This window comes from Pelobates fuscus, chromosome 1, assembly GCF_036172605.1.
Source record: "Pelobates fuscus isolate aPelFus1 chromosome 1, aPelFus1.pri, whole genome shotgun sequence".
In the NCBI taxonomy this organism is placed as follows: domain Eukaryota; kingdom Metazoa; phylum Chordata; class Amphibia; order Anura; family Pelobatidae; genus Pelobates; species Pelobates fuscus.
Window position 1 is genome coordinate 30182362 of NC_086317.1, and position 22698 is coordinate 30205059.

The 22698-nt window shown below is 43.2% G+C and overlaps 1 protein-coding gene across 1 annotated transcript; it reads left to right on the top strand.

Annotated features, from left to right (window-relative positions):
- The first annotated feature begins 15 nt into the window (after positions 1 to 15).
- Positions 16 to 5429, top strand: HMGN1 (high mobility group nucleosome binding domain 1). Its single transcript, XM_063447224.1, has 6 exons — positions 16 to 293; positions 1694 to 1729; positions 1873 to 1902; positions 1998 to 2054; positions 3402 to 3533; positions 4376 to 5429. Exons 1-6 carry the CDS (start codon positions 279 to 281, stop codon positions 4418 to 4420), a joined length of 315 nt encoding a protein of 104 aa, XP_063303294.1. The 5' UTR covers positions 16 to 278; the 3' UTR covers positions 4421 to 5429.
- The last annotated feature ends 17269 nt before the right edge of the window (positions 5430 to 22698 follow it).

The window sequence follows — 22698 nt, forward strand, 5'->3', positions numbered from 1 at the left end:
GTTCTCCTCCTTCCAGCCCCCCAGCAGGTCGTAGCGGTGAATAGATAAGAGGCGGAGGGATCCTATCCGGTTTGAACTAGTTCTGTGGCTGGCATATTAACCGCTTGCAGACGCTGGGGATCGAGGTATTCTTTGTGAGGACTCCATCTGCAGGAGGGAAAGAAGGGATTTGCTACGCTCTCTGCCGTGCACTCAGGCGTCCATTAGTGCTGGAGGCTGCAGCGGGTGCAGGATTACCACTCTCTCGATAATAAAACAAAAAGCACAAACTCCTCGCCATGCCCAAGAGAAAGGTAAGCCCCCCCCGGCATGCATGGCGCTGCGCGGGGTTATCAGCCCTCCTACTCCCGCTTACTATCGGCGAGGGCGAGCTGCGTGGATGCCGCGGCGGAGGAGCTCGTAGGAGGTTTGGCGCCCACGGCGGGTTCTCCTCGGGATCCCAGACGGCGCGGAGTCCGCGAGCCGAGCTTCCCGCGGCGGGTTTACCTCAGCATCGCGCAGTCCGGTGACCCGATTTCCTCCGGATTTCGATGGCGCGCAGTCCGGTGACCCGATCCTCTTCTCCTCAGGATCCCGATGGCGCGCAGTGACCCGGTCTTCTCGCGGCGGGTTCACCTCGGTGACCGAGCTCCCGGACACCGGGTTTTCTTCACCCGGTTCCTTCGGCTTATTTTTTTTTTTTTTTGCCGCCAAATTTCTCCCGAGCGAACTCTATTGTTCGCAGCTCCCGGTCCATTGTGTCCGCTCCGCTATCACGGCGCGCGGTGTGTTTGTGGTTTTTAAAAGACATTTTACCTCAGGATTGTTTTAAATTCAGTTTTTATTACAATTTCGCTTATTTTTGGTGTTTGCGGATTCAGACCGGGTGACATTCGGTGTATTTATACGGTTTATTTATTTTTTCCCCTCCTGTGTGGAGCTAAGCCAGGATGGCGGGAGTTGGAGGCGATGGATTTATCTCATTATCCAATGAGGAGGGGGGGGGGGTTGGTGTAAGCGAAGAGCAATGGCGCGGACTCTGCTCGGGATGAGCTGCTCTGGCTGTCTCCCTCCTCCTTTCCTCTCCCCCCTTGGTCGCTCGTGCTCCCCCCGGTGGCGGGTTCTCCTCTGAGATCTCCCGCGCTCACTGGCCAGCGCGCGGCGGGGAGGTCCGCCGTTCTAGAACGTTCCGGGTGGCCGCGGCCAATGGGCGCGCGAGGATGCTCTGACGTCACGGCCTATCGAGTCCGTCTCACACACCCCCCCCCTCCCTCGCTCTTATTTTTTTTTTGTCTCTGTGATGGTTGACCCTGCCTGGGATCATCGTCTTGTTATCCAGTACAGGGAGGGCATGATCCATCTCTTTTAACCAGAGGGGGGTGTGGTGACCAGACTCGTGCCCGCGCGCTGGGTGTCTTGTTTGTTTATGAGGCGACTTGCATTCTTCCAACGCGCACACCCTCCCCCTTTTTTGTTTTTTTTAATACTTGGTCTCTACCATAGAAGTAGTAGTAGTGTACTCGGGCAGGGGGCAGCGCCATCTGCTGGCTCGCAGTCAGTGGAGGACCGTTCAACTTTTTGCACTAGGCTGTGTTGACTTGCCCAAGGTCAGGTTTATTTATTTAATATTGTTTTAGGGTTGATGTAGTCTGTCATATGCATTAAATATTTGCTTATTTTTAATTTTTTAATATTTTTTTCTTCTCACAATTAGGTCAATGCAGCTGATGCTGGAGATGCAAAAGATGAGGTAAATACATTTTTATGTATTTAAAAAAAAAAAACATGTGTTTAGATATTTGGTTGTGGCATCTGTGTTTTGTTTGTTTGTTTTTTTTATTTTAATTTTGCTGATTTGTGTTTGTGTTTTTTTTTTTTTTTTTTTTTTTCTAGCCCAAGAGGAGATCGGCACGGTTGTCGGCTGTAAGTAACCTTCTCCTTGCTATAGAATATATGCAATGTGTCCTTGGTGACTTGGTTACAATCTCTAAATGTATCATATGGATTTTGTCTTGTAGAAACCAGCACCACCAAAAGCTGAACCAAAGGCGAAGAAAGAGAAAGCCGTAGTAAAGGTAAATTATTAAATAGTTTTGTAGCCTTTGAAAGGGTGCAACATAGGACTGTAGTTAATAGGTGTACTAAATAGCAAAGTTCGTTGTCTCACCCATTTCTAATGGGGTTCTTCAGTAAAGTGAGAATTTAAAGTCAAATTTAAGGCCACTTTAGTGGAAGACACAGTATATGTACTAGTAATAATTGGACAAAGTTTTTAAAGTGTCATGGGCACCATGGAAGCGTATGTTAACCCCTTAAGGACACAACTTCTTAAATAAAAGGGAATCATGACAGAATATTTCCATCATGTGTCCTTAAGGGGTTAAAGGAGCACTATAGTGCCAGGAAAACTAACTCATTTGTCTGGCACTATAGGGTTAATAGGTCGTCATCGTCCCCCTGCGTGCATTCAAATCATCCATAGGAAAGCATTAGTCAATGCTTTCCTGTGGACGTCCAGCGTGTCCTCCATGTGAATTTCTCATTGAGGATTGTGGAAACGTCCTCTAGTCGCTGTCAGGGAGACAGCCACTAAAGGCTGGATTAACTCTCAATGTAAACATGGCAGTTTCAGAGAAACTGCTATGTTTACAGCTGCAGGGTTAAAACTAGGGGGGCAAGGCACCCAGACCACTTCATTGAGCTGTAGTGGTCTGGGTGCCTATAGTGGTCCTTTAATCTTCCTGCGTCACCAAAACGAGTTTCTCACACAAACTCCAATGGTGTCCCTTAGTTTACATCCATTACAGCTACACTATCAATGACTGTTTGTCGCTGTTGTGTGTGTGTGTGTATATAAATCTGTTATAAGGTTTTGTCCCTTGTGCATGCTGTCTATATGAACTTGCTTTATTTGCAAACCTTGTTGTGAACTTGGCTTGGTAGTTGACTATCACTTCTATTGGTCACATGCTTCAGTGTCAGAGCAGGTTTAGTTGATTAAAAGGCTTTTCTCTTGCATTGGACCATAAAATGTAATACAGCTCTTGATATGCTTTGATGGTTTTTAGTCAATGAATCAAACGAGTTGTGGATCTACCGGTTTGCTTTCCCTCCTTTTTAGCTGTAACTGTTAAAGGTTGTGTTTTAGCGACTGGCATTGCCACTTTATGTTCCTGTTAAGACACATTGCAGGATTTAGTTTTTTTTATTTGATCCCCAGTATCGAGTTGTATCAGTAAAGTAGTACTCTGCAGAGTACAATTAAACTGATGCATACCTGAGGAATAGCCTTGAAAGTTTGAGCTGTTTGCTATTGGAAATAGTCTACTCTTGTATCGCCCTTTACAAGTTTTGTCATACAAGGTTTGCTATGTTAGATGGGAAAACAAGTTTTCTAATTTTTTTATTTTATTTATTTTAAGGAGAAGTCAGAGGACAAAAAAGTCCCAGCAAAAGGAAAGAAGGGAGCCAAAGGCAAACAGACTGAGGAAGCTAACAAAGAGGAAGCCAAGGAAGATCTGCCATCTGAAAACGGAGAGACAAAAAGTGATGAGGTTGGTTAATTTTGGAGTGTATTTATCTGTCAAAGTAATCCTGCAATCTAGTGGTAGCGTGGTTTCTGAATGCTATTGGTAAAGCAAATATTTCATGATGCATGCTCCATATTGTCAATGATTTATACTTATGCCTAGATGTGACCGCTTTAAAATCTGTTCCATATAGCTTTCATCCTATATAGCTGATGCTAAAAAGTAGAACATACCCTTACACAAATGTGAAGGCAAACTGGACATGTTGGTCCTTAAGGGCATAGTTAAACATTCAAAAGAAAATTAAAATGTATATCTTGTGAACTGATGGAGCAATGATCTAAATCTTGTAAGCATCGTGTCTTATCTTTCCCATGGGGCTCTGCAGCAGGGTCCTCACATCTAGACATACACCAGCCTGGTGTATAGCCTCTGGCTCTCAAGTCAAATGGGAAGTGGTTGGAAGGGGCCATGATTCTACGTAGAGCCACATGGGAGGCCTAGTTTAAAATGGATTGCAGCTGTTTCTATGTTTTATTACTACCTGCATTCCTTGTCAGCAGTCTCTTTTAGAGAGCATGACCTCCTTTTTTATACAGGCCAAATACTAATTGAAATTGCTAAAATGGTTTTGTGGTTTTTTTTTTTTTGTTTGTTTTTTGAGCAGTCTCCTAATCTGCTGATCTTTCCTGTCAAAATTTTATGATGGTCTCTAAATTCCACCCATTTATAGCTGTAAAAATGTACAGTGCTGCAGAATAAGGTGTGTGTGTGTGTGTGTGTGTATATAACTCTTTTGAGATGTCTTGTGTCTTTTAACTTTCTCCAGTAAGCAATACCTAAACATCTTTCTCTTTTTACTCTAGGCCCCAGCTTCTGATGGAGGAGACAAGGAATCAAAGTCTGAATAACTTTCATCTTGTAACAAGTCTTTTATCAGTGGTTCCTGTACCTCCCTTGTACAATTCAGAGGAATATTTTTATCAACTATTTTGTAAATGCAAGTTTTTTAGTAGTTTAATTCTAGAAAACACATTTTTAAAATAGGGAATCCCACCACAGATTTTATTTTAAATTTTTTATTTTATTTTTTTGTTCTGTTTTTATTTGGATGTAATTATTGCATTTCCTAAGAACAGGTTAGCAGTCAGTACCAGTTTTCAGCTGTCTGGGGGGTGTTACATGTTTTTACTCTGGGGAGTGCGTCTCAGGCTGATATTCAGACGCCTGTGATAATGACTGTTTGAAACCCGCCTTTTGCGCGGGTTGCTTGTAAAACTGACTGCTGTCACTGGTACTCAAAACGGTTCAATTTTTATTTTTAATGTCTTAACATTTTAACTGTTCTGTACCCCTTGTCTTGCGTACAATTTTACAACTTAATAAACTCCCCTGGTGACGGATATCCCTCTAAGAATTGTGTACTATCTGTGACAATGTTATTCATTTTTTATTTTTCTGGGTAGTGGTATTTTATTTTCAGTAACTTTGTAAAAGTGCTGTGAATCTTCGGGGAAAACCTCCTTTGCGTGTGTAGTGAGTTTGATGTGAAGTACTGGCAAGCAAAGCATGACGGATCCAATGTCGACCCCTATCTTCTAAACTTATTTTCTTATTTAATTTTTTTTCTCCTATGGTGGCTGAAAAATTACAGTTGGCCTCCTTGGGAGAGAATGATTTGTACTTAAAGCATCTTAGATGCTGGTACGAGGGGTGCTAGTTTATTTTCTACAAATCGGCTTTTGTTTTAACTGAAAGCTGGAAAAGCCGCTACAATATGGATTCAAATACATTAAACTACATGTTTTTATTCTAGATTTCCAATTCTAACTAGAGTTTTAAGAAGAAAAACAAATTGTACAGCTTGTTCATAGTGTCTGTGTACTTATCACCAAACCAATAAAACCTGGTTGAAATGTTTTTGTTGGACTGTAATTGTCGAAGCATGGTGTCAAAAGTTTTTATAACAAAAAAAAGTTTACCATTTTAATATAAGGCTGAATAGCTGTCAATTCTTCAGTTAAAAAAAAAACAAAAAAATTTTAGTGGTGTAAGTGTCTGTTTGTGATATGTCTTCTAGAAGTGCCTAAATTAACTATTTCCTGTAGAGTAAATGGGGAATTCGTAAGATTGGTTGCAAATGTACATACCGTATATACTCTAGTATAAGCAGAGTTTTTCAGCACATTTTTTGTGCTGAAAAACCCCAACTCTGCTTATACTCGAGTCAATTGTCTGTATTATGGCAATTTACATTGCCATAATACAGACTGGGGGCTGGCAGTGAGCGCTTACCTCTCCGTCAGCTCCCTACTCCTCCGCGCCGGTCCATTCAGCACCTCGGTCAGCTCCCAGTGTAAGTCTCGTGAGAGCCGCGGGGTCATAGTGGCGAGACTTACACTGGCGCGGAGGAGGAGGGAGCTGCAGAAGAGGTAAGTAAACTCTCAGCCAGCCTCCCTTCTCCCCCCACTGGACCACCAGGGAGTGAGAGCCCCCCTCCCTGCCATGTATCAAGCAGGGAGGGGGGGTGGAAAAAATAAATACATAATAATAATATAACAAAACAAATTAAAATAATGAATACAATAAATAATATAACAATTATTAAAATAATTAATAAAATAACAAATCAAAATGCCCACCCCCACCAACACATGCGCTCTCACACTGCGAATAAATATTCAATTAATATATATATTTTTTTTTTTTTTTAGTAATGTACCAGTATTTCCCACCCTAGTCTTATACTCGAGTCAATAAGTTTTCCCAGTTTTTTGGGGTAAAATTAGGGGCCTCGGCTTATATTCGGGTCGGCTTATACTCTGGTATGTATGGTAGCTTATAAACTACTGGCCTAATGTTTAGATGGTACATAATATAAAGGTTTTCATTCATAATGGTGATTGTGGCTTTGCAGGCAGGTTTAAGGTAATAATATAGCATTGCCAGTGGTGTATTCTGGTTTTGTGACACAATTTGGCATCTCCCTACCCCCTTCCAAATTTTTCTCCTGACGAGACACCCTCACATACTGTCATTGTCACACAATTTAACGTACACATTCACTGATGCTATCACACATATTTTTTTCATATTTTAACCCCTTAAGGACACAGGACGGTTCAGGACCGTCATCGGCATTTTTCCATTGCCGACCGCTGGCGGTCCTGAACCGTCCTAACTTTAAGATTTACTTACCCGATCGCCGTCGTTCCCCCGGCGGCGATCGGCGGTGCTCCCGTTGTGGGGAGACTGCCTGCAGCCCAGACAGTCTCCCCATAGCAGATTAGGACCCCTGTGGCCATGTGATCGCTCAACAGGGCGACCACATGGTCACAATAGGTGTCCATGTGTCTGCCTGCAGGGGGACTGTCTGTGCTGACAGGCAGTCTCCCTGCTAGTGTAAAATCTGAAAAAAAATTAAAGTTAATAAAAAATATATATTATGTGTGTGTGTGTATATATATATATATATATATATAGAAATATATTATACCTATATAATATATGTCTATATATCTATGTCATACTAAGTGTATTTTTATATTAATATGTACATATATTAATATAAAAATACACTTATAATTAAATTACACATGTATATATCGTGTGTGTGTATATATATATAACTATATATAGTATATATATTATTATAAAATACAAATAATAAGTAATTTAAATTAAACATGTAAAAATAATAATGTAAAAAATTATATCTATACGAAATTTTATTCTAACTGTATCTTGAATATAATATATTTATATCAAAATACACTTAGAATGAAATTGTGTATATATATATCTATGTGTGTATATATAAATAGCACTATTCATATGTCCATATACAAAATTACATAAATAATTATATAAATATACACGTAGACTTCAAATATATAAATATGCATATATATATAAATTCTACGTGCGTATCTATGTAATATTTTTACATAATTAAGTTATTTTATTGATTGCAATTTAAGGGACCTTCCTGCCAAACCAGGCCGAAAGTCCAGAGAATGTAATTTGCTATCACTGTACTTTACCCTGTAACGTTCTACGACACCCTAAAACCTGTACATGGGGGGTACTGTTTTACTCGGGAGACTTCGCTGAACACATATTAGTGATTCAAAACAGTAAAACATATCACAGCGATGATATTGTCAGTGAAAGTGACTTTTTTGCATTTTTCACACACAAACAGCACTTTTACTGATGATATAATTGTGATACATTTTCCAGTTTTGAAACACTAATATTTGTGTTCAGCAAAGTCTCCTGAGTATAACAGTACCCCCCCATGTACAGGTTTTATAGCGTTTTTGAAAGTTACAGGGTCAAATATATGGGTCAAATATTTTGACATTGAAAATGGCCAGGTTGGTTACGTTGCCTTTGAGAGCGTATGGTAGCCCTGGAATGAGAATTACCCCCATGATGGCATACCATTTGCAAAAGATAACCCAAGGTATTGCAAATGGGGTATGTCCAGTCTTTTTTAGTAACCAATTAGTCACACTAAGCCACACTGGCCAAAATTAGCGTTCAATTTAGTTTTTTACTTTTTTTTTTTTTTTTTCCACACAAACAAATATGAACGCTAACTTTGGCCAGTGTTTGCGACTAAATGGCTACTAAAAAAGTCTGGACATACCCCATATTGAATACCCTGGGTTGTCTACTTTAAAAAAAATGTACATGTGGGGTGTTATTCAGCGATTTATGACAGATAATAGTGTTACAATGTCACTATTGATACATTTTAAAAATGTATGTTTTGAAACCGCAATATCCTACTTGTACTTATAGCCCTATAACATGCAAAAAAATAGCAAAAAGCATGTAAACACTGGGTATTTTTAAACTCAGGACAACATTTTGAATCTATTTAGCAGGTTTTTTTTCATTCGCTTTTGTAGATGAATAAAAGATTTTTCACAAAGTCAAAAAACATGTATTTTTCATCATTTTTTCATTTTTAAAAAAATTAATTACATGAGATTATATAAATAATGGTATGTAAAGAAAGCCCCTTTTGTCCTGAAAAAAACAATATATAATTTGTATGGGAACAGTAAATGAGAGAGCGGAAAATTACAGCTAAACAGAAACACCACAAAAGTGTAAAAAGAGGCCTGGTCTCAAATGTACAACATCTCAAAAACAGTCCGGTCCTAAGGGGTTAAAGAGAAATCCATCAAATGATTCTAGAAGAGGAAACTAGGAGACACTTGAATGTAACTTCCATGCTCTGTCCTAGAGACCTACAAAAGTTTGAAACTTTTATTTTTGAGAATTGCTGACACCTAGTTTTTCATTGAGTAGTGCAACAATTTGTATTGAGGGTGGGGGGATCTTTTATTTAATTTTTATATATATATATATATATATATATATATATAAAACTTTTATTTTGTGCACGTTTTTCTCCAATCTACACTTTCTTGCAAATCTGTTAGCACTGTGTGGTTGATGGGGGAGAAATAAAAAAACTTTTATAGAATCTTTAACCAAATTTAAAATGCACATGGTAAGTATCCTGTTTAGTCTACAAACGTGGTGTAGAAGTTTCAGCTGTAAGGGGTACACTGCTACTGTAACTTTTAACTTCTTCCCTTGCTGCTCACCAACATGTTGCTCTATTCTGCTTTCAAAGCTGAAAGACCTTTAATATCTGACCAATCTAGTAGAGATACACATGGCATTGGATGAGGAGTGACCTGCTTCTCTTCAAAAACAAAAAAAATCTTTAAATATAGACACAATTTAAATTCCTCTCTTTGCATTACAAAAAAAAAATACAATTGAAGTGTATAGCCCGTCAACTGATGTTTCTTAGACATGTGTTAAAGTAATATAGTCTCTGTATGGCTTTTGAAGACGAGGCCCTGTTTACCAAATGAATAAAGCAGACAACATATTGTGTATATGTAAAAGACACTTTACAAATCAGCCTCTCTAGATGTCAGATTTGAACATTAATGTCAAATTACATTGTGTCATTCCTACCACCTGTAACTTATAAAGTTAATCTGCTGGTCCAAACATGATTGACTGACTTGTTTTGGCCAGTAGTATTGTACTCTATCCAATGTGTTGGCAAGAGCTTTTACTGTAAAGGTTGAAATGAAAGATGATTGCCAATAGAATCTGACCCCATAGTTTGCGCCTATAATTTGAGTACACATGAGACTGCCGTATTGGTGCCAGAGAAGGTGTTCTCGCTCCGTCTTGTATGAGAGACCAATAGTGTTCTTGTCACTGCGTTTAAAACACAACCTATACAGCAGGTTTGTAAAATGTCAGTCTCGTAAATGCTGGATTAAAACTCCCATAATTCTGTCCTTTTATTTTTGGGAGATCGACCGGCGCAGGACCATTTACTAAACTCAGATTTGCAAAGCGAAGTTCAAAATGAGTGGTTTATAAAAAAAAAAATTCCAATTTGGTTGTAGCTACACCTTCACTATGAAGATTGTTTAACATTTTAATTTGTTACAATTCTGCACTAGTGAATTTTAAATAAACACCTTTTTAGTGTTCTAAAAACATATGCCCAATACTATATAGTTCTGGAATAAATGTTTAGGCATCCAGTCCTACACAGAGTGAAACGGTGATTTCACTGATATGTTCTCCATAGCTGGTCCTGCCTCAGTGTCTGAAATCATCAATACAATGCTTTCATATAAGAAAGCTTCGGGAGGCTACTGTGCATGCACGGCAAAACACCACGCTGCGCCAATCTGCATTTGATCAATGCATCAACATCGTTCGGCATCTTCATTAAGAGTGGAGATACCGAGTGTAGATGCTGCACACTGCCTTTCAGTGTTAATTTTGTTGACTAAATTTTAGCCAAATTTTAATCAATTTAAAATTTTGAGATTTGGTTGACTAAAACAATTCAGATGACTAAAATGGCCTTTTAGGCAAAAGACTATAAATATAAATTTGCCACCAAAATTGGCACTGCACAGAGGGACTGTAGAAGAGGCAAAATAGACAGACCAGGCATGGGAGAGACACCTAGAGGGGCTGGGAGAAGCAAAAGAGACAGAGGCTTTAACTAAACCCATTAGATTTTTGTCATGTCGACTAAAACAATTCAAATGACTAAAATGTCCTTTTAGTCAAAAGTCTATGACTGAAACTTAATTGAAATTGCTGCCAAGATTAACACCGTCATTTAAATAAAAATACACGTTTCACTTTATGAACAATAACATTTCGAATTAACTGGAACATTCTAAACATTTTTAATGGTAGAGAGCTTTTTTTTTTTTTTTAATGTTTGAATATTAGGCGCCCACTTCTTAAAATCACACTTACTGCAAAAAGCAGTAAGACTTTCATGGCACCCTGCTCCTACCTCGGTGAGATTATCAAACTTGATGGTCTGTGGACTAGTTATATTGTCCAAGTAGAGGAACAAAGGCATGACATCCACTACATTAAAGGAGAACTATACATTAGGAATTCTGAACAATATCGTCCCTAACTTATTAGGTCCCCCACATCTCCGCTCAAAACCGCTGGCTGGAACCTAATGTCCAACACCATGCACGCATTAGAGCTTGCCCATAAGAAAGCATTGAATCAGTATTTTCCTATATTGAATTTGAAGATGTCCTCATGCAAAGCTTAAAGATGTCCAATGTCATTTCATGGAGTAAAACTCTGTTAACCCCTTAAGGACCAAGTGTCTGGAATAAAAGGGAATCATGACATGTCACACATGTCATGTATCCTTAAGGGGTTAAGGGGCCAGGAACCGCCTCTAGGGGTTGTCTGAACCTTCAATGTAAACATTGCAGTTTCTCTTAAACTGCTATGTTTTACATTGCAGGGATAAAGGTACAGGGGCACTGCACCCAGATCACTTCAATGAGATGAAGTGGTCTTGTTGCCTAAAGTGTCCCTTAAGGATGAAGAGTGTCAAATTAAAGCGACTCTGTCATGTGCTGACCTTTTTTCAATGTGCTGACATTTTGAAGAACCTGGCAGTGACTATTTTCCTTGTTCTTGTGCGCCCATACTCTGCAAAGAGGTCCATGCATGTCCAGCAGCAGGAAGCAGAGACGTTTTACTGAGCAGCATTTGGGGAAGCAGAGAGTAGGAATTGTTCAAATACAGGCAGGTGAGCATTATGAAAACATAGAATTTGACAAAGAAAGTAATGCTTGCCTTAAACTCCACTCTTTGTCGAGTGTAGTAAAATACAGAAGGCGAAGTAGTCCCTATTTTGTCTTATGCATTTTAAGTGAAGGGGATCAGAGAAGAAAGTTATGAAGTCCACAGTCCAATAAGCAGAAGCCTTGTTTGTTATAATGCATGTTGTTAGGGATATTTATTGGGAAATTCACATCCCATTGCGCGCAGACTGTCGGCCAAAGCTGCGACAAAAGGTGGATGGAAAGAAGAATCTTATTGCAGCGATCAAACTCCAACACCAAATGCATTATTTTTAACTTTTGCAGAAATGGCAAAATACACTAGAAAATAACTAGTTGTACCCTGGAGACAAATTTCAGTTACTGCAATTCAGTCGTTAAAGGGACACTCCAGGCACCCAGACCACTTCTGCCCATTGGAGTGGTTTGGGTGCCAACTCCCACCACCCTTAACCCTGCAAGTGTAATTATTGCAGTTTTTATAAATTCTCACTTTAGATAGAAAGGTAAGTACCACTCATTCCACTCACTGCTAGCTGTGCACTCCATGTTCAACCTCTGCTGTGGTCACACCACACTACGGAACAGTGAAGAGCTGTCACCCAGGGCAGACACACCTTAGTAAGCATCTGCCAAAGATGACATGACTTGAAGACCCGTTTTTTTATCCTGATCAAGTAGTTAATGACTGCTGATCTTTATAGATATTGGGTGCAGCATTCCGTAACTGGTTGATGGATAACAACATACCTCCAAAGTGTCCCTGTTTAGGAGGGACAGTTCCAATTTTAGGCCAAAATCCCACTGTCCCCCTTTTCTCTCCTAATGTCCCTCTTTTCTAAGAGCTCCATGTTGTTGGTGTGTCTGAGTGTATAACAGAGCTCCACAACAATAACACTACCAGTAACGTGTCTTTAAACTACAAAATAATCTGATTTTGTAAATAAGATACATTGGTCTTGTTCTAATTTACATTTTAGTTGCATAAATTGCAATAGGTAACTCACCTAAAATGTCTTAGAACAACCTGTTTCCTGCCCACACCTCTACTCACACCCTTAAAATTAAAGTGTCCCTCTTTGTCTGTTTAAAATGTTTGGAGGTTTGAAACACTCAGGCAATGCATGTGCATTACTTGTAATTTATAGCATATCAGATGGCACAAAAAGAAAGTACAAAAAAACAAAAACAAGAACATAATTTTTGACACCACAATGCATAGATGAAAGTGTCGTAAAGATAAACATTTATTCATATTTTTATTTTTTTTATTTTGTTAAATCACCTCTATAATATTACATGACAATAAAAATATAAATTACAAACAGATAAATAACTAATATAATTCTGTTAAAATGCATTCAAGGAACACCATAGTGTTAAAAGCACATTTTAGGATGCCAGTCTCCCCTTGCCCCCCTGTAAGGTATAAAACTTACCTTAATTTCAGTGCCACGCGGGTGTCCATGCGGTTGGCTCTGCCTCCACAGCTAAGATCATCACAATTAACGATCTCAGCCAATCCAATGTTTCCCATAGGAAAGCATTGAGAGGCTATTGTGCATGAAACAGTGCATCTCTATGTCGAATGTTTAGCTTCTCCATGCAAAGTGTGGAGACGCTGAATGTCAGTGCTGTACACTGTGCAGCATTGACACAGAATGCACCTCTAGTGGCCATCTGAGTGACTGCCTCTGGGGATGTCCCTATGCCAGGAATAGGCAACCTTCAGCACCCCAGATGTTGTGGACTACATCTCCCTTGATGCTTTGCCTACATTGTGGCTGTAAGATGGGAGATGTAGTCCAAAACATCTGGAATGCCAAAGTTGCCTACCCCTGCCCTAGGCAGTAATGTAAACACTTTTTCTCAGAAAAGACAGTGTTTACATTAAAAGGGCTGCAGGAACATACTGTATACAGCTGTATACTATTAAGCTGTAGTTGTTCTAGTGACTACACTGTCCCTTTAAATACATGCTAACCTCTTATCTATGTGGCATTAGCTTAGCTCCAGGATTATAGGATGCCCAGTTTTAATGTCACTCCAGAACTGAACTGGTTAAGTAGGTAAGCTGTGTAGACTTAGTTCATCTTACAACCATTTGAGAGGGATTACGTGGTATTTCTGGATTGATTAACGTAAAGTGACTTCTCCGTGGCCCAAGGAAACACCTTTTTATTTCCTTTTTTTAGGACTACCTAATAAAACAACATTATGTTCTTATCATTACATGTTAAACTGCTAAGTAGTTGTTTATGAAAAGGAACAATTGAGGGGCAATTCCATTGGATATGAGAAGAATATTAGAAGGGATTACCTAAACAACCTCAGTGCAAGATCCAGCATCGTGATTAGAGTTATCACAATTTTTGTATCATTTTTATTATTTTAGTGCCAAATTACAGATACTTGCAGACACTAAAAAATAACTACCTTGTAAAATAGCGCCACAACAATCGTCAATCGTCTTCCAAGTGGAAGAGAAGAACAAGATACAAAGGGGAAATTTTTCAAAGTTTTCTGTTGGGGCAAAATTATAAAAGAGAAGTGATCCCCAATGGAATGTGCTCAGGGCCGCCACCAGAAATTTTGGGGCCCCTAACTCAGCTCAGAGACTTGGGCCCGCCTCCAATCCCACCCACAGGGTCCGCCTCCAAATCCCACCCACATGAATACACACACAGACACAAACACACACACTGATACAAAAGGACACATATACACACACACACAGATACATACTAACAGACACACATACTGAAACAGACATGCACGTATATAGGCCAATGGCGGATCCAGAGCCTGATCTTGGGAGGTGCACTTGTAGATTATTTAAATAAATAATCCAGGCACAATAACCACTACAGCTCAGTGTAGTAGTTATGGTGCCAGTAGTGCCAGGATCCCACCCCAGAGTAAGTAGTCATACCTTTTAAGAACAGTTTGACAACTTACCTGGGGTCTGCTGGGATATAGGGCATAGGAGCAGTGGTGTGTGTTAGGGGTGAAGTGTGTGAACGGTGAAGTGTGTGTGTTAGGGGGCAGTGTATATGTGGGGCAGTGTGTGTGTGTGTGTGAGGGTGGCAGTGTGTGTATGGGGGGACTGTATGTGTTTTTGGGGCAGTGTGTGTATGGGAGCAGTGTGTGTATGGGGAGCACTGTATGTATGAGGGGTCACTGTATGTATGAGGGGGCACTGTATGTATGGGGGGCACTGTATGTATGTGTGGGGCAGTGTGTGTATTGGGGGGTACTCTGTGTATGTGGGGTCGTCGTGTGTGTGGGGCAACGTGTGTATGGGGGCAGCAGTGCGTGTAGGGCACTGTACGTGTCTGTGTGTGAATGGTTGTGCAGTGTGTGTATGGGGGGCAGTGTTTGTCGGGCAGTGTGTGTATGGGTGTGCAGTGTGTGTATGTGGGGCAGTGTGTGTATGGGTGTGCAGTGTATGTATGGGGACAGTGTTTGTGGGGCAGTGTGTGTAGTGTGTGTGTGTATGGGGGCAGTGTGTGTATGGGGACAGTGTGTGTATGGGGACAGAGTTTGTGGGGCAGTGTGTGTATGGGGACAGTGTTTCTGGGGCAGTGTGTGTAGTGTGTTTATGGGGACAGTGTTTGTGGGGCAGTGTGTGTATGGGGACAGTGTTTGTGGGGCACTGTGTGTAGTGTGTGTATGGGGGGCAGTGTGTGTATGGGGACAGTGTTTTTGGGGCAGTGTGTGTATGGGGACAGTGTTTCTGGGGCAGTGTGTGTAGTGTGTGTATGGGGGCAGTGTGTGTATGGGCACAGTGTTTGTGGGTCAGTGTGGGTCAGTGTGTGTAGTGTGTGTATGGGGGCAGTGTGTGTATGGGGACAGTGTTTGTAGGACAGTGTGTGTAGTGTGTGTATGGGGGGCAGTGTGTGTATGGGGACAGTGTTTGTGGGGCAGTGTGTGTAGTGTGTGTATGGGGGGGCAGTGTGTGTTTGGGGACAGTGTTTGTGGGGCAGTGTGTATGGGGGCAGTGATTGTATGGGGGGAAGGAGGGTAAGGAGACTTTTTAATAATAAAAAAAAATGTATTTATTAAAATATATATATTTTTGTCCCCCCTCCCTTCTTACCTTTACTGGTAGGAGGGGGGACATATTTCGTTCCCTGGTGGTCCAGTGGGATTCCCTGGTGGTCCGGTGGGGAATCCCTGGTGGTCCCAGTGGTGGTGAGGTGAACTCTAGCCCACAGCTCCAGGGCTAGAGTTCACTCTCGCGAGATTTGGAGCTTTGCCGTGGTAACCGCGGCAACGCTCCAAATCTCGCGAGAGGAGGACCCGGAGGAGCTGCAGGCTGAGCTCCCGGGTCCTCTCTCCTCCCTCTCCCTCTCCCGACGACTGCCAGCACGGTGCCTGCGGACCAGGGAGGGAGATCTCTGCTCTCCCTCCCCGGTCCGCAGGCACATAGCAGGGCTGGCACTTGGACAATGCCAGCCCTGCATTAGCCGGCAGGGCAGAATCTCGGGAGGGCAATTGCCCCGTTGCCCCCCCCCTGGATCCGCCAATGATATAGTATGATATACAAACATACTGAGACATACACACATATACAGACACACAGGCATACATAGTGACAGACAGACACATACTAACAGACATACAGACACATACATACACACTGACATACATACAGACAACAACATACATACACACATTCATACGTACACACAGACATACATTCATAATGACATACAGACATACATACATTCATACTGACATACATACATACATACAGACAGACATACAGACACTGACATCCATACCCATACACACATACATACATACACAGACATACATTCATAATGGCATACAGACATACATACATACATACATTCATACTGACATTCATGCATATATACAGACATACTGACAGACATACATACATACATACATGCATACTGACATCCATACACACAGACATACGTTCATAATGACATGCAGACATACTGACATACAGACAGAAATAATGACATACAGATATACATTGATACTGGCATACATATATACAGATATACATTCATAATGACATACATATACAGGGAGTGCAGAATTATTAGGCAAATGAGTATTTTGACCACATCATCCATGTTGTCTTACTCCAAGCTGTATAGGCTCGAAAGCCTACTACCAATTAAGCATATTAGGTGATGTGCATCTCTGTAATGAGAAGGGGTGTGGTCTAATGACATCAACACCCTATATCAGGTGTGCATAATTATTAGGCAACTTCCTTTCCTTTGGCAAAATGGGTCAAAAAAAGGACTTGACAGGCTCAGAAAAGTCAAAAATAGTGAGATATCTTGCAGAGGGATGCAGCACTCTTAAAATTGCAAAGCTTCTGAAGCGTGATCATCGAACAATCAAGCGTTTCATTCAAAATAGTCAACAGGGTCGCAAGAAGCGTGTGGAAACACCAAGGCGCAAAATAACTGCCCATGAACTGAGAAAAGTCAAGCGTGCAGCTGCCAAGATGCCACTTGCCACCAGTTTGGCCATATTTCATAGCTGCAACATCACTGGAGTGCCCAAAAGCACAAGGTGTGCAATACTCAGAGACATGGCCAAGGTAAGAAAGGCTGAAAGACGACCACCACTGAACAAGACACACAAGCTGAAACGTCAAGACTGGGCCAAGAAATATCTCAAGACTGATTTTTCTAAGGTTTTATGGACTGATGAAATGAGAGTGAGTCTTGATGGGCAAGATGGATGGGCCCGTGGCTGGATTGGTAAAGGGCAGAGGGCTCCAGTCCGACTCAGACGCCAGCAAGGTGGAGGTGGAGTACTGGTTTGGGCTGGTATCATCAAAGATGAGCTTGTGGGGCCTTTTCGGGTTGAGGATGGAGTCAAGCTCAACTCCCAGTCCTACTGCCAGTTTCTGGAAGACACCTTCTTCAAGCAGTGGTACAGGAAGAAGTCTGCATCCTTCAAGAAAAACATGATTTTCATGCAGGACAATGCTCCATCACACGCGTCCAAGTACTCCACAGCGTGGCTGGCAAGAAAGGGTATAAAAGAAGAAAATCTAATGACATGGCCTCCTTGTTCACCTGATCTGAACCCCATTGAGAACCTGTGGTCCATCATCAAATGTGAGATTCACAAGGAGGGAAAACAGTACACCTCTCTGAACAGTGTCTGGGAGGCTGTGGTTGCTTCTGCACGCAATGTTGATGGTGAACAGATCAAAACACTGACAGAATCCATGGATGGCAGGCTTTTGAGTGTCCTTGCAAAGAAAGGTGGCTATATTGGTCACTGATTTGTTTTTGTTTTGTTTTTGAATGTCAGAAATGTATATTTGTGAATGTTGAGATGTTATATTGGTTTCACTGGTAAAAATAAATCATTGAAATGGGTATATATTTGTTTTTTGTTAAGTTGCCTAATAATTATGCACAGTAATAGTCACCTGCACACACAGATATCCCCCTAAAATAGCTAAAACTAAAAACAAACTAAAAACTACTTCCAAAAATATTCAGCTTTGATATTAATGAGTTTTTTGGGTTCATTGAGAACATGGTTGTTGTTCAATAATAAGATTAATCCTCAAAAATACAACTTGCCTAATAATTCTGCACTCCCTGTATACATACAAAGACACACACAGCTCATTTTTCAGCCACCCTACTGTTTCTTACCTTTTTTTGCAGGAGGGTGGCTGGGGCTGATGGGAGTCGGCACGGCTCCCTCTTCACTGGCGCGCTCTCCTCCCACGCGGAGTGAGCTGGGAGGAAGTGACCAACAGCACTTGCTGCGGCTGCGTTTTTTTTTTTTTTTTTTAAAGGGGCCGGTCACGCTATTACGCGGTTACAGCGCTGACCGGGCCCCTAAAGATATAGGGACCATCGGGTGGCCATAAGTGCATGGGCCACCCGATAGGCCCCATCAGCGTGAGGGCCCCGGTGCAACTGCACCGGCAGCAGTTCCGCCGCTACACGTGGGGCCCGGGCAGCCGGGCCGTGACAACCGTCATGGTTGTCACCACCTGATGGCGGCCCTGAATGTGCTCGTTGGTTCCACTGGTTTCCTTGGTAATTTCCCCACTTTAGTACTTCAAAAAAAGCCATATTTTTCCTAGAGATGATAGCTTTTATCGCTTCCACATCTTTACTGTAGGAGACAAAGTTATTCAGTAATTCGTGCATTGTCAGGATTCCACCAGGGTATTTCAAATATCAGTCTGAATTGCCAAACTCGAAATATTCCAATATTTTTTTTTTTTTTTTTTTTTTTAATTCTTTATTTTTGTAGTGCGTATATTAGTCACATGCATACATATGGTACCCCAACGGCATTCCATATGCAGGTTTCAAGACATTAGTTACAGTAGGGGGTAATATTCCAATATTTTAACCTAAATTTTTGAAATGTCATCTATCTATCGATCTGTCTGTCTATCTATCTATCGATCTAACTCTTACGTTAGAGCTAGAGATCAAACAGATTCATATTTAAAGTATGAAAAGTACCAGCTCTTAAACACTTAATTACATAAACAGGGGCGGACTGAGAACCCTCAGGGCCCCCGGGCAAAATAAATCAAGGGCCCCCTTACAGGCCCCACCTATACTCCGCAGCAAGCGCCACCCATGTCCCGCCTCCATGCACCGCCTCCAGCCACACCCTACACAATCTTTAGACACAAGGAACAAAAGTGCAATAATCCCTTCAAGGCCCCAGTAGAGACTACAATTGAGGGCTAATGGGCCATGGAGGGGGGTCTTTCTAGCAGAGGCTATCTCGGTGTCCTTTAGAGAGTGTGTTAGAAAGAATCCCCTCCAGGCCCTATTAGAGACTACAATGGAGTCTAATAGGCTTGGAAGGGGGTCTTTCTAACAGAGGCCATCTCAGTGTCCCTGCTGGAAACAGTCGCCTCCACGCCCCAGTAGAGACTACAATTGAGGGCTAATGGGCCATGGAGGGGGGGGGGTGCATTCTAGCAGAGGCTATCTCAGTGTCCTTTAGAGAGTGTGTTAGAAAGAATTTCCTCCAGGTCCCATTAGAGACTACAATGGAGTCTAATGGGGCCTGGAGGGGGGTCTCCAACACTCTGGTTCCTATTCACAATATAGCAACACAACATAGCTCGCTGATACCTAGGCCAAGTTGGCTCCTCTTACCTTAATTACTGTTGCTGGCTGGCAGTCTGTGGGCTTGCTGGAAGGCTGTGGGCTTACTGGCTGCGGCTGGCAGGCTGTGGGCTTGCTGGCTACTGCCGGCAGGCTGTGGGCTTGCTGGCTGCGACTGGCAGGCTGTGGGCTTGCTGGCTGCGGCTGGCAGGCTGTGGGCTTGCTGGCTGTGGCTTGCTGGCGGGCAGGCTGTGGCTTGCTGGCTGCGGTTGGCAGGCTGTGGGCTTGCTGGCTGTAAGCCTAACTGGTGGCCTGTGGGCTGGCTGGCTGGCTACTGGCCAGCCTGTGGGCTGGCTGGCTGGCTGGCTGGCCGGCCTGTGGGCTGGCTGGCTTGCTGGCTACTGGGGCACTTGTAGATTATTTAAATAAATAATCCATGCACAATAACCACTACTGCTCTCTGTAGTCGTTATGGTGCCAGGAGGGCCGGGCCCCCCTCCCAGAGTAAGTAGTCAAACCGTTTAAGAACAGTTTGACAACTTACCTGGGGTCTGCTGGGATATGAGGCTGTAGTAGGGTATAGGAGCAGTGGTGCAATGTGTAAGGGGTGCAGTGTGTGTGAAAGGTTCAGTGTGTGTGAGTGGGTGTAGTGTGTGAATGTGTAGGGTGTGTGGGGCAATGTGTGTATGAGGGGGCTGTGTATGTGTGTGGCAATGTTAGTATGGGGGGCTGTGTGTGTATGGGTGGGCAGTGTATGTGTGTGTGTGAGGCAATGTGTGTAAATGTGTATGGCGTGTGTGGGGGCAGTGTGTGTGTGTATGGGGGGCAGTGTGTGAATGTGTATGGTGTGTGGGGGCAGTGTGTTTATGGGGCTAGAGTTCACTCTCACCACTGCGACCACCAGGAATCCCTGGTGGTCACAGTGTTGAGAGTAAACTCTAGCCCGTAGCTCCAGGGCTAGAGTTTACTCTCGCAAGAGCCATAACGTTGCCGTGGTAACCGCGGCAACGATCTGTGCTCGCGCAAGAAGGACCCAGAGGAGCTGCAGGCTGAGCTCCCGGGTCCTCTCTTCCTCCCTCCCCTGCCGGCTGCCCGCACGGTGCCTGCGGACAGGGGAGGGGGCAATTGCCCTCCTCTTACTCCCCCCTCCCCCTCTTCTTACCCCCCTCCCCCTCTTCTTACCCCCCTTCTTACTCCCACCCTCTTCTTACTCACTCTCTTCTTAGCCCCCTTCTTACTCTCCCCCTCTTCTTACTCCCCCTCCCCCTCTTCTTACTCCCACCTCTTCTAACTCCTCCCCCTTCTTACTCCCCCTCTTCTTACCCCCCTCCCCCTCTTCTTACCCCCTCTTCTTACCCCGCTCCCCACTCTTCTTACTCCCCCTTCCTCTTTTTACTCCCCCCTCCCCCTCTTCTTACTCCCCCCTCCCCCTCTTCTTACCCCCTTCTTACTCCCCCCTCTCTTATTACCCCCCTCCCCCCTCTTCTTACTCCCCCCTCCTTCTCTTCTTACTCCCCCCTCCCTCTCTTCTTACTCCCCCCTCTTCTTACTCTTCTCTCCCCCTCTTCTTACCCCCTTCTTACTCCCCCCCTCTCTTCTTACCCCCTCCCCACTCTTCTTACTCCCCCTCCCTCTCTTCTTACTCCCCCTCCCTCTCTTTTTACCCCCCCTCCCTCTCTCTTCTTACCCCCCTCCCTCTCTTCTTACCCACCCTCCCTCTCTTCTTACCCCTCCCTCTCTCTTCTTACCCCCCTCCCTCTCTATTTTTACCCCCTCTCTCTTTTTACCCCCCTCTCTCTCTTTTTACCCCCCTCCCTCTCTCTTTTTACCCCTCCCTCTTTACCCCCACCCCACTCTCTTTTTAACCCCCCCTCCCACTTTCTTTTTAAACCCCCCCTCCCACTCTCTTTTTAAACCCCCTCCCACTCTCTTTTTAACACCCCCCCTCCCCCCACTCTTTTTTTAACACCCCCCCTCCCACTCTCTTTTTACCCCCTCCCCTGTAGCGTGGCCGAGCTGCTGTGCGGTCCGCGGTGCCCGGCCGGAGTGATAGGAAGGTGCACACTGAGTGTGCACCTTCCTGTCAGTCCGGCCGGGTACAGGAAACAGAAACTCCTGTTCCACGCGGAACAGAAGTTTCTGTTTCCTGTACCCGGCCGGACTGACAGGAAGGTGCACACTGAGCACCTTCCTATCAGTCCGGCCGGGCACCGCGGACCGCACAGCTACAGGGGAGGGGAGGTGAGAAGCTGCAGCCGCCTGAGGCTCTTAAGAGAGCGCTCAGGCGGCTGCAGCATTTAAAGGGGCGGCCGGGCCCCATGATGGCGGGCCCCCCTCCCGGCCGGGCCCTCGGACCATGTCCGAAGTGCCCGACCGGTCAGTCCGCCCCTGTACATAAAACATATTAAAAGAGTCCAAGGAATACTATGAGCTCAATTTAGCTGCCTCTATTATTATTTATTAATATTAATGGTATTTATATAGCTCTTACTTATTCTGCAGCACTTTACAATATTATAAAGGGGAAAAATTAACAATAAATTAGACAATTACAAAATGTTACAGGAACAATATGTAAATGAGGACCCTGCTCATAATTAGAGGATAAAAAAAGAACTATTGGGGCGGTCGCACGGAACTTGGTCTCCCCGCATACTTCGCTCTAAAACCAAATAACCGACCGTTACTGACCTGCAACTGACTTCGCTACATACCTGGGAACACTGAGAAAGCAGCAGGCACAAGCTGGTGCAATCTTGATTCATACTGCGGCAGATCACAGGTCCAGAGTGACTGAGGCCTAGCGCGGTCCTGGTTGGGAGTAGCGGCCGAGTACCTTCCCCCCTAGGACCATTGGAGGTCATCTAGGTTCACACAACCCACTGCTGCTGTCCCTTATCTGCACTTTTCAAGCCA